At 41.8% G+C, this 11,953-nt stretch overlaps 2 protein-coding genes across 2 annotated transcripts; one reads left to right on the forward strand and one right to left on the reverse strand.

Annotated features, from left to right (window-relative positions):
• Positions 1-499: 499 nt before the first annotated feature.
• On the forward strand, positions 500-3,704 carry fth1b (ferritin, heavy polypeptide 1b). Its single transcript, XM_061076300.1, has 5 exons — positions 500-553; positions 1,661-1,764; positions 1,970-2,116; positions 2,337-2,462; positions 3,357-3,704. Exons 2-5 carry the CDS (start codon positions 1,663-1,665, stop codon positions 3,513-3,515), a joined length of 534 nt encoding a protein of 177 aa, XP_060932283.1. The 5' UTR covers positions 500-553; positions 1,661-1,662; the 3' UTR covers positions 3,516-3,704.
• A 1,184-nt stretch (positions 3,705-4,888) lies between these two features.
• Positions 4,889-10,271, reverse strand: best1 (bestrophin 1). The gene is made up of 9 exons (XM_061077060.1): positions 10,120-10,271; positions 9,195-9,289; positions 8,846-9,079; positions 8,184-8,338; positions 7,990-8,067; positions 6,903-7,055; positions 6,723-6,803; positions 6,042-6,193; positions 4,889-5,960 (listed from the first exon to the last, which is right to left on the reverse strand). Exons 1-9 carry the CDS (start codon positions 10,269-10,271, stop codon positions 4,889-4,891), a joined length of 2,172 nt encoding a protein of 723 aa, XP_060933043.1.
• Between the last annotated feature and the right edge of the window lie 1,682 nt (positions 10,272-11,953).

Here is an 11,953-nt window from a genome sequence, read left to right on the forward strand (position 1 = left end):
GTTTTTAGTTTGTTTTACTCAACTTTGTATTTTCATGTACATTATTGATATCTTGACCATTGTGTGTAGCATTTTACTTTTTTTTTTTACCTCCATAATTTCTTAAAAGCTTTTATTGTGTGGTGATATCATACCACAATAAAAACACATTTACGATAGTTGTCACAACATCTAATAATACATAGAACGCATTAACTGCTAATAGTACATTTTCTCTACTTAATTTGACAAATTAAAACAATTAAATAGAAAATGAGGCTGAATTTGTAGCTCACATTATGAATCCCGGTTCTTTCAAAAGTTTGCATCTTTCACTTTTTATTGAAGATTAATTTGACAGAATCCAAAACATAAGGTGTTGATATAGAATAACCGTTTTCTAGACCCTTGCTTCCTGTTTTAGTCAAACCTGGCAACGCGGGCATCGGTGAAATGTGAGGGCGTGGCTTCATCCAGCGTTTACATACAAAGGTTCATGACACCCCGCTGGTCCGCTCGAGCACATCTCACTGCTACACGTGTTTCAGTGAGCAGCTCCCGATCAACACACCAGGTAGGCTCCTCTGCTCGTGTTGTGTTGTGTGTGTGGATGAACGAGCTACTGCAGGTTGTGTTGATGTGTTGATGGAGTTAGCAGTTAGCTCGCTGTGCTGTGTACAATGGATGCCCAGCTGATCGGTCTCATCACTGGGTGGTAAAAGCTAATCTGTTAGCATGTGCTGAAGTTAGCCGCCATCACGTCTCCTTTAGTAAGATGAGAAATTAAATCTTAATTAACTATGTTTAAAAGTCAATTTGTATTATTTTCTACCTGCTTAAGTTTATTTTGTTTTATTTCTGCATGTGCTCTATTGTGGTGTAATCCTCAAACTGGTTTTAATTGTTTCTCATTGTTTGCTTTTGGACTGTATTCAATTGTTTCTCTTAAAGTTTTAATTTGTAACTGTGTTTTTTGAAAGGTTCTAAATAATATATTATTAATATAATTGTGAATATTTAGAGAGGTAGCAGTGTCTCATAATTCTAACTAGTTTTATTTTCAGTCATTGCAAAGCACCATGCAATCTGGATTGTGAAGTCCTCTATAAAAAACTCTATCATTATTATTATTATCATATTTGTGTTATTTATATAACCTCCATACTCACCTTGATATGAAGACAGTTTGTCTCTCTTAAAGTGTCCAATGCTCCAGAACTGGGCGGTGCCCCATTGCAGTCACCCTGGAGTAGCACTTTCTTTCCCACTGAGGGGAACTCCCCTGAGATACTGCTGCATGTGAACTAAACCATTTTAATGAAACTCTGTAATTGCACTCACTGCATCAGAGTCTGGGCAGAAATCTCAAGGGCAAGAGGTCTTAAAACCTCTTTGCAGTTTACAGTAACCACACCACAAGTGAATTCACCAATGTGCATGTTTCCATTAACGTGCTGAAGTTTGGTGAGAAGTGTCAGGTGATGTTGGCAGCGATGGTGCAGGAGAACAGCATCAGGCTGTGTCAGCTTTCTGTAGTTCATGATAAAACTCATCCTGCAGCAGCTGGGTTTCTAGTAACCATCCAGGTCTTTGCTTGTTTTACTTGCAAAATGTACCTGTCAAATTATGATCTGCCCTAAATATGACCTGACTCAAATATTCATTTTTGTTATTTTTACAGACATGAGTTCCCAAGTCAGACAAAACTTCCACCAGGACTGTGAGGCAGCCATTAACAGGCAGATAAACCTGGAGATGTATGCCTCCTATGTTTACCTCTCAATGGTAAGAAATTATAATTTAAAAAAATATAAAACAACACGCATATCCAGTAAACAAATCTTTTGATGGTAATGGGAGCTTTAGTTGTGCAGATTTTCTCTTTTTCAAAAGAAATATGTTCAAGCCAGCAATTGAATGCGCATCCATTCTGCTCGGTGATTTTTGTGATGAAAACCAATTTCTCATCTTTCCCTGTGTTGATCCATAGGCGTATTACTTTGATAGGGATGATAAATCCCTGCCAAACTTTGCCACGTTCTTCCGCGCACAGTCCACAGAAGAGCGTGAGCACGCAGAGAAGCTGATGAGTATGCAGAACAAGAGGGGAGGCAGGATCTTTCTGCAGGACGTCAAGGTTTGATATAACTACTTATTTAAATTTTTTACACAGCAGGGTAGTTAGATTCACAAGATCAATCTTTCACCTCAAAGGCCTTTTTAGTGGCAATGTTTTTTAGTGTTTTTTAAATAGGCTGCAAGTGCCAGCATATGAAAAAGTTATTCATTAGTTAGTAGTTAAAAAAAAAACACATCCCGATTATTGATTTGTCTTGAATTATTTATGTGTGTCTCAGAAACCGGATAGAGATGAGTGGGGGAGCGGCCTGGAGGCTTTGGAGTGCGCCCTGCAGCTGGAGAAAAGTGTAAACCAATCTCTCCTGGACCTGCAGAAAATGGCTACAGAACACGAGGATCCTCATGTAAGCAGCAGACTAAGGTCGAAAGGATAGCGGATGCAGCTGCGTCATGTTCCTGTTGTGTGTGTGTGTGTGTATTCCTCATGTTGTGGGCGCCTAAATATGAGAGTGTGTTGTCCTGGACACACCTAAGCTACTTTCAGACACACAGTACACTGAACCTCTGGACATTCTCTGCAGGGGCTGTGAGTGAGAACGTAAATATCTGAGTGAGAGCCTCCACACTTTCTCTCTGTGCCCCCCTAGTATGAAGTGTGCAGAAGGAGCTGATGAGAGAACACAGCAGGAGATCCTCTGCAGGTTTCACTGCAAGCCAGTTGGGGTGTTGAAGACATAGACAAAGATGTCAAGAGAGCTTTTGGTGATGAGGGCTGCAGCAGAGTGGATCACCTGATTTTGTTTACAGCACCCAGACTCCTTCAGCTCTTATCACCACAAACTCTCCCTTTCGGTTTCTTCTACGTTTGTGACACTGCTTTTTCACTGGGAGATATATATATATATATATAAATATATTTTTTTAATTCATTCATCAACCCACTCACCGTGAATCCAGCGGGGGATCCCTTGCTGTGTTCACACATGTACTTCTACTGGATTTCTAAGGGGTTTAAACTCAAATTTGTTTTTCGTATTTGGCTAGAGAGAGAGAGAGAGACCATTAAACCCTTTGTTTATTCTGCCCGCTCTGTGTTTTAAATCAGCTAAATTCTATGTCAGCAGCTGTACTGTGAGATATGGAGACATTTAAATCAAGCGATGACGGATTCTATCAACTGTTAAATACTGAAAAGACATAAAAGCCAAATGAAATTTTGAAAAACACAAAAACTGAAGTCCGCACAAGAACCGATTATCTGCTTCTGACATGAATGTTCTCTCATGTATTTCCCGCAGATGTGTGACTTCATAGAAACCCATTTCCTGGACGAGCAGGTGAAATCCATCAAACAGCTTGCCGACTGGATCTCAAATCTGCGGCGCATGGGAGCCCCTCAGAACGGCATGGCCGAGTACCTCTTTGACAAACACACCATGGCTGAGGAAAGCAATTAAACCCCAATGCTACGCTACACTGATCGTCCTGCTCCCCTCTGCATGCCAACCTGCCCCCAAACCCTGAAATGAACTACATACTGTATGTTTGGAAAAGCCATAGATCTCTGTGTAACCTGGACTGCTGCTTCCCTCACGCCCTGTTACATTACAGATTACAAACTAGTCCAGGAGTGTTTTGTAAGAATAAAGAATGAACAAGCTTTACATTTTTGCATTTGTGTGTTCTATTTATATATTTTGCATCCGACATATTGTGGCCATAACAACAATTTAAAGGAACAGTGTGTAGGAATTAGTGGCTGCAAGTGGTGAACCTGCAGATTGGAATCAACTGAACACCCCTCCCCTGTGTTCCTCTCCCAAAGAGTTGGAGAATCCAGCTTCTCTGGAGCCAGTGTCTGGTTTGTCTATTCTGGGCTATTGTAGAAACATGGAGATGCAACATGGAGGGCTCAGTGGCAAAGGAGCTGGTCCCTGTGTAGATATTAGTCTAAGCCACTCTTAGAGACGGAAATACATTATTTTTTTAATTGATATCTCTTTATTTTTTGTATTTGAAACACTACATACACTTTCCTTGAAATGTCTGAGTTCAGATAGAACAGTTGTTCTTTGGTTTAATTGTTCACAGCTCATGTCCAAACAAAGACTGCCTCTTACTTTATGAACCTTGGAAACGTTACTCACTCCTGTCACATTATGTTCACCACATCCTTACTGCAGATTCTGTTGTCACATTAATTCTTTGAATTATATAAAAAGTTATCTGGAGGCTCTGATTTGGCAAAACAGGTCAAATCCATGTAAATGTTTTAATATTTACATGGATTTTTACTTAATATTTTATTTTAATAATAGATTTTTCTCTCAGTTGGACAGACCTCTTCTCTCAGCCGGCGCTTTATATAATATATGTACATATATATAATATGAGTTGTAAGCACACACTCCTCGATTAATAAATAGAGTTTCGGAAATGTCAGGTTTTATTTTTTTATTGAAAAATGACAAAAGAATAAACGTGAAAAGTAATATTTAAAGAGTACACTGAGGGAAAAATTTATATGACTACAAGAGTTAAAGAGTATACACACATATTGGTTTCCTGCCTCTGAGTGTAGGAAACTGTAAAGGACGTCTTATTTTTCCTTCAAATGTGGATGGTTCAGTTTCATAAGGTGCTTTTTGCATCACAAGCAAGTTAATTGTTCTGTTTGTCCGGAAGTAGAGATTAACCCAGTGTTAACTCGACAAATGCTTTCCAGTCTTGTGTGGGGCTCCAGATTTCAGACGGAACATAGGTCAGGACCTGTGTGTGAAACACTTTAAATCTGACATGTGATACAGAAACACCGTCACACCGTCTTTCCTCAGTCCTGTTCCCGCCCTCCCGCCGCCTTCTTCACGCCGCCATCCACCAGGACGCCCAGCAGGTCCCCTTCAGCCAGTGAGATTCCTGAATCATTGGGCGAGTGCTGCTGGTTGGTTTCTTGTGGCGATGACGCTGATGTGGAGACCGGGTTCATGCTGCTGCTGAGCCCACCATTGTTGCCTCCGTTGCTTGCCCTCGTGCTGGCGCTGAAGTTCCCATGGTTACTAAAATTAGTGTGACTTGTACCGTTGCAGAGGCTTCCCGTCGTGCCAGCGCTGTTGGTGCTTGTTGCATTAATGCTGCTAGAGCTGCTGGTGGGATTACTGGGATTTAATGTGGCTGTTCGAGGCGGAGAATTGAACAAGAACACCCGTTCTCCTCCGCTTCCTGCAGCCCGAGCACTCGCCGGTCCAGGATGGCTGTCGGACATGGGGAGGTATTCCAGATTAAGGCGAGGAGGGGTAGGCCGGCGAGACAGCAGGCCGTGCCCTGGTCTGAGTTTAGATATTGGGCTGAGTTCAGGTGGAGGGTCGGGGAAGGAGAAGGTCGGGGCGCTCCCGCCATCTCCACTCAACCAGGGGAAAGCAGAGGACGGAGGTTGGGGGACATGGCCGGGGGTGTCAGGGGGCAGCAGCTGTGAGCCCACCATGGGATGGGCCAGGGAGCTGCAGCTGCGGTCCCACTCGTTTTGGCCTCTCCGGGCAGGTCGGGGGCGGGGCACAGCAGGGGGGACGCAGTGGATGGGTGTTTGTGGACAGCTGTAGAACCCTGGTCTCTCGTGCTGGGGCATGCTGGAGAAGGCATAGTCCGGATCTCGCTCTTGGTTCAAAGGCTGGCGGACTTGCCCTGGTGTTGATGGAGCTCCAGGGTGTAGGTAAAGAGGGAAGCGGCTCAGTGGAGCTCCAGGGCGGCGGCGGAATAGAGACACCCGAGTGGAGCGAGGAAAGCTAGGGGACTGGACGCCGAGGAGACGACCCAACCCGCCGAGCAGTGGGGTGGAGTAATTGGCTTCTTCATGTTCCTTGATCTGCTCCAGATTGGTCTGAAACTCCATCTCCTCCTTAGGAACGCTGGTTCAGATTACACACATGGTTACATGACAGAGTATTTCGGTATTTTCAAACTGACAGGAAATAAAATCGTTACTGAACCTGATATCCAGAGCCGAGCCCATGAAGGAGGGTTTGCGGTGTTCAGCACTGGCAGTGGTGTAGGGAGGCTGAGGCTCAGACTTATTCCAGTACATGTCCCTCTCGACCAGTGGCAGGCTGTCGTACATCTCATCCACAGACAGCAAGGACACCTGGGGAAAAGAACAAGACAAACACTGTCTACAATTGATGGAAAGCAAATATCAAATAGTTGTGTTTGGACTAAATAAAGATTAACGACACATCTCCACTTCTCGTATGGAGCGAAAAGATCTGGATACAAATCGCGCCATCTTGTGTTAAAGATCTGATTTGAAGCCAGAGTCTGCCCAGTTGGGATCAGATGGGTTGAGCCATGGTATCATGGTCCCGCCAATACATGTGCTTGACCAATCATGAGTCAGTTAATTAAGTCTAAGTTAACCAATAATAAAGCAAATGTACCAAAATCGGACAAACACCAGTTTGATAAGTACAACTTAAAATGAGAGAAACCATCTTTGAGAAACAGTCATTTGACATTAGTATTTAGATTTTTTACTTTGGCCCAGGTCCCGTCCACTAACATGGAGGAAGCAGGGTTTATGACCTACTCTGCGACAGTGGGGACACTTTGGCTTCACTTTTCGAAAACCACCGTATCATCCATCTTTGTTTACAGTCTATGTTTTAGATCCAGACCTGTAAATTGCGATCAACAAGCCAGTTGGTTTCAAAGTCATCGTCGTCTTCACCGAAAGGATTAATGAGCTGCTCGGCCACCTGAGACGACGGGAAGAAAACAGACCTCAATGACACAACTCAGAGGTGGAAAAGATTGATAACGTTTCTCTGTGATGGGATCACGCAAACAATCCTCACCTTCAGCCAACCAACGTAGAAGAAAAACTGCAGCAGGGTGAACACAGGCAGGTAGAAGTCCAGATCGTGACCCGGGTAACCCTGAGCTGGGTCCAAGAACTGACGACCAATCAGACAAGCCAGGAAGAAACTGTACACGGCCACTGTCGCCACCTAATGAAAAGACTCACGTCAGCTCCTTGCAGCAACCTCAGAGAAAATCTTTACTTTTTTTTCTTGTGGTTTTCTATGGATGTTGTTTTTTTATGCTTTTGTGTGTTTGGTCTGTACTGTCAATTGTAAGAGTGGTGAGGTTTGGTTTTGGGCTGTGTGATGAAAATTCTAGAAGAGTTGTTTTATATGGGTTAAACATTGAATTTGATTAAACAGAGTTAATAATTCAATGTACATGATGACGTAAGAACTGTAAGAACACCAGTATGGGGTGCCGTTTGTAAAGCAGCTCACACTGAAAATAACAGCAACATTTTGTCACATTTAGCTTCAAACCATGTTTAAAAAACTGGTGTGAATTTTTGAGAGTCACTTTTTTGCACATTTACAACAATATTTGTCAACTTAGAGATATTTTAAATATTTAAATTCAAATGTTAAATGTTACACTTAAATGTTAAATCTAAATGCTAAATCTAAATCTAAATGTTAAATTTAGATTTAAATTTAACATTTAGATTTAGATTTAACATTTAGATTTAACATTTAGATTTAGATTTAAATTTAACATTTAGATTTAAATTTAACATTTAGATTTAGCATTTAGATTTAACAATTAACATTTAAGTGTAACATTTAACATTTGGATTTAAATATTTAAAATATCTCTAAGTTGACAAATATTGTTGTAAATGTGCAAAAAAGTGACTCTCAAAAATTCACACCAGTTTTTTAAACATGGTTTGAAGCTAAATGTGACAAAATGTTGCTGTTATTTTCAGCGTGAGCTGCTTTACAAACAGCACCCCATACACCAGTGGTCTATTTCTGGCTCTGCATCACAGTCATTTATTGTTCTGGTACATAATCATTGCACAAAATGAAATACTAGTAAATCTATTTGTGTAGTTGCAGCACTTGGTATCAACCGAACCTGAGTATAGACGAGAGGCAGGCTGATCCAGTCATAACCGTACAGCTTCATACACTTTTCCCGTAAACTATTCAATTCCTGCACAGAGGAGAAAACAGGACACACAGAAGTGATTTAAAGACAAATGTTTCGGAGTCAAGATTTTCTCATAAACAAAGACGTACAGGCTCCTTAGGCCTGAGGAGGACACCTACAGTGAGGATGGCTGAGAGCGCCACGTCGTTGTTGATGCGACCCTCAGACCGAGCTCTCAGAGCCAGACTGACGAACCACATACAGGGAACCCAGAACTTGTTGTGAGGAGAGGGCAAGTCCTCCAGGTGCCTCAGCTCCTCGGGCGTCATCAATCCTGAAAGACAGACACAGTGTGGAGATAAAGGACAAAATTATATCAGCAGAGAAATCATAAAATAAGTTGCTTTCTATCTCCCTAACTTTAGAGGCGACTGAGGGGTCATCCATATCACTCTGCCTGCCTTTTAAAACAGGGTTTTTGATCAGAAAGATCACGTCCACACAAGCAGCTACGCATCCTAGCTATCGCCGTCCATGCTCACGCATCTGAAAGCATATATCATGTAACTTCTCACACACACTGGAAAGCAGATTGTTGACTTTAAGGATTATATTTTCTTGGACCTTCTTGGTTGCGCAGCAGTGATGAGTTTTAGAACCAAAATGCAATAGTGTGGATGTAGCCAGATTCTGAGCCTGCGCCACACTGGCCAAAAGCACCACCTCAGTGTCTTCAAGACTCCCTAGGAACAGGGCCAGCAGCTGTGTGATGTGTTTGTGCTGTGATGATACTAGGGAGGAATTGTATAGTTAGTTTCAGTGTTTCATCCCCAAGTCGTACCTGCCTGCACCAGGTGCTGCATGGTGGGAAACCTCTTGTAGACGGCTGTGCTGACAGAGCGGTAGATGAGGACACCAGACAGGTTGGCGTATCTCATCAGAGTCCGGCGGGTCAGCCGTGAGGCCTCATCGGCTCCACGGACATGACCACCCACCAATGCTGTCAGGCGGTCCGGCCAGGGGACGTTTTCAAACTGGCCCCACCAACGGGACACGACCAAGGTCACATAGAAGCCTGGATAAAGAATTTAAAAAGGATGGAATTTATGACGGCCTGCATTGTGATGGTTTGCACATGTTTGGATTAGCATTCAAATTTGAGAGAGAAAAAACCTGCAGCTCCGACTCACCCAGCACAAAGGAGACAGGAATGAGCTCTGCGTAGCGGTCACAGTATATCGCCAGCTTCTCAAACAGCCTCTTCTGCTCATCACTCAACACAAACCTGGAGAACAAAACATCTGCATGAGGCTGTGACAGATTCATAACTGAGAGACCTTTAAAAAGAACTAGTGCCACACGTTATGGTCTAATACACCTTTAAACATTTCAGTACAACCTGTTCTTGTTTTAACAAGATCCTTTTCATGTTATAGGATATTTTTGTATTTATCTGACATATATTTCTTGTTAAAGTACCAAATTTAATTAAATTTCTTGTTTAACATCGTTTATCAATACCTCATTAAAACAAGAAAACCCACCCTCTCTTTATAATAGAAATGTATATAATTAAAGTGCTTCAATGATAAAAAACATTTTAAATCAATGGAATTTTCAAAATAATTTATATATATTTTTTTATTTTTAAATATATTTTTGTCATTAGGACAGCAGTATGCTGTTTTCCTAAGATTTCCTCTACATTTCCTCTAGTTCGAATCCACTTGCCATATGGCAGCTGCTGTCACACTAGCATACTATGCTATAATAACCGTCATTTTTATAAAACAGCTCCAAAACCTTATACAATATCACAATTAAATCTGACAAATCAGCCCAGGCATAAATATATATATAAGCAGATATTGGCTTATCAATGGTATATTGCGTTAGTCCATCAGCCAATAAGTAGCATTAAATTACAGAACAGAAATCCTTGTTAAATGTAAATAGAAAAACAGTGACTCTTTTACATTGGTTGTCCACCAGAGAGCACTATCAAATATGTTGATATGTTGATATCTGAGTAAAAACTCCAGTATGGTTCTGGTTATATTGACTCTCCCCGCAGACGTGAAATATTACAGTTGTATTTTTCTCTCAAGTGAGTACCTATAAACAACACTGAAGAAGTAGTAGAGCAGTGTGAAGATGATGAGCTCTCTGTAGAGCAGTTTGTAGATGCTGCCTTTCCATCGCAGGAGCAGGTGAAAGAAGGTTCCCAGACCTGCATCAGCAACCCTGCGGGAGTATGTGACTGTCATGGCTGCTGCTCGCTGGCCGGCCTGCTGGCTGACTGTGGCCTGACATGAAGGAAACCACCGGCAATGTCAGCGATCAACCTGGAGGCCAGTGTGGTCAGATATCTAAAATGATTAAGAAAACAAAAACAGGAGGGTCAGTTATTTCCCATGTGTTTTCTACTTATGCTGTTATCAATATATTTGGATCCACACATCTGGATCCACACTGAGATCAGTTTTTATTAACCTATATAAAATCCACTGAAATTGATCTTTCAAATTCTCCACAATCAAATAATCATAAAAAATGACAATTGTCCTAATATTTTAAACATCTATGAAACACCGCTAAGTGTTTTCAGGGCTACAACAGACAAACACAATATTCCAGGGTCACAAAAGGTCAAATGGACTGAGTCAAACCGAAGACAGTTGTGGTTACATACCACTGCGTATGAAAGCGTCTGGCCATCGTGCTCGCCGGGGCTTGAGATGTGTGTCGGCAGCGTTCCCGGGGGAGAATGTTTGAGAAGGGAAAACAGGAGAGAAAAAAAGAAAGCGGGGGACTCCTACACCTCCGGTCACTTGATGTGTTAATCTGTTTCAGTAACAAAGATGCATTGTGAGGCCAGGTCCTGGTAATCTGAACAAATCTGAGGACAGCACAGCGACCGCACGGCCACAAATAGGTTGGTGAAAGGCATTACTGCGGAGTTGTGTTCAGATTTAGGAAGTATGACTTTGTAAAAACCTCACTTCAGTGAGTTTGGCACAGATGTAATCTCTCTCAGCTGCTTAATGACACTTTTGAACATTTAGTCATTTTTGGATTTCACTAAAACCTGATTATTTTCCATTTCTTTCAGTATTTGACGATATTGAACTTTTGATCAGGTGAGACTGTTGGGGGGAGGGGGGGGGGACTTCCGCCCTCCCCTGCTGGTAGAAATGTGCATAGCTGAGTTGTTACTGGTCAGAGAGTGTTAGTGATTAACCCTTCCTGTGGAGCCAGACCCTCAGCAGCAGGGCGAAGTGCGGACTCAGTTCAACTCTGCATGTAGAGATTATTAAAAACTGTGCCTTGCAGATTCTGGATGCTCTGGAGACAATTGGGGATCTGCTGTGAAAACTGTGGTGAGTTTATCGTGTCTTTTTTTTTAACTCTTTCAAACTCCACATGTAGGATACTTGCAAGGTACCATTTAACTTTGTGTTTACACTGCATATCTCAAAGACACAAATTCCTTAAGCAGGGCAAAGCCTGCAAATAATTCAATTCAAGTGTGTGATACAGTTCAAACAGTGTGGAGGTCACATATTTAACTCTGGAAGTCTTGTGTTGTCCTGTGTGCAAGTTTGTTAAGAGAAACTTTCATCTTTTCATCCTTCAAAGGTTATTCTTAACATATTTGATCTTTCTCATGAACCCTCTCATATTTTACAGCTATAATAACAAATGAAATCTTGATAACTAAATAACAAAACAATACCTGACAATAAGGAAAGGCACCTTTGTATTTACTTGAAATACCCAGGTTCAATGTCACATTCTGTCCTCTGGAGGTCCTCTGCTGTCCTCTGTGAATGTTTGTTAAGCTACACTTTCATTTTTCATGTGATCATGTAACTTTTTCCTTTCTGTATTTTAGGTCCAGACAGACAGACATCAAGGTCATCATATATGTATATACCTAAATATACAC

Source organism: Limanda limanda, chromosome 8 (genome assembly GCF_963576545.1).
Source record: "Limanda limanda chromosome 8, fLimLim1.1, whole genome shotgun sequence".
Taxonomy (NCBI): domain Eukaryota; kingdom Metazoa; phylum Chordata; class Actinopteri; order Pleuronectiformes; family Pleuronectidae; genus Limanda; species Limanda limanda.

Coding starts and splice junctions, on each gene's coding strand:
- best1 (XM_061077060.1), bottom strand. CDS start 10,271: ATGACAGTCACATACTCCCGCAGGGTTGCTGATGCAGGTCTGGGAACC. Junction 9,290..10,119: donor TTCTTCAGTGTTGTTTATAG/GTACTCACTTGA, acceptor TTTGTTCTCCAG/GTTTGTGTTGAGTGATGAGC. Junction 8,339..8,845: donor GCAGCACCTGGTGCAGGCAG/GTACGACTTGGG, acceptor TCTGTCTTTCAG/GATTGATGACGCCCGAGGAG.
- fth1b (XM_061076300.1), top strand. CDS start 1,663: ATGAGTTCCCAAGTCAGACAAAACTTCCACCAGGACTGTGAGGCAGCC. Junction 1,765..1,969: donor CCTATGTTTACCTCTCAATG/GTAAGAAATTAT, acceptor GTTGATCCATAG/GCGTATTACTTTGATAGGGA. Junction 2,463..3,356: donor CAGAACACGAGGATCCTCAT/GTAAGCAGCAGA, acceptor TATTTCCCGCAG/ATGTGTGACTTCATAGAAAC.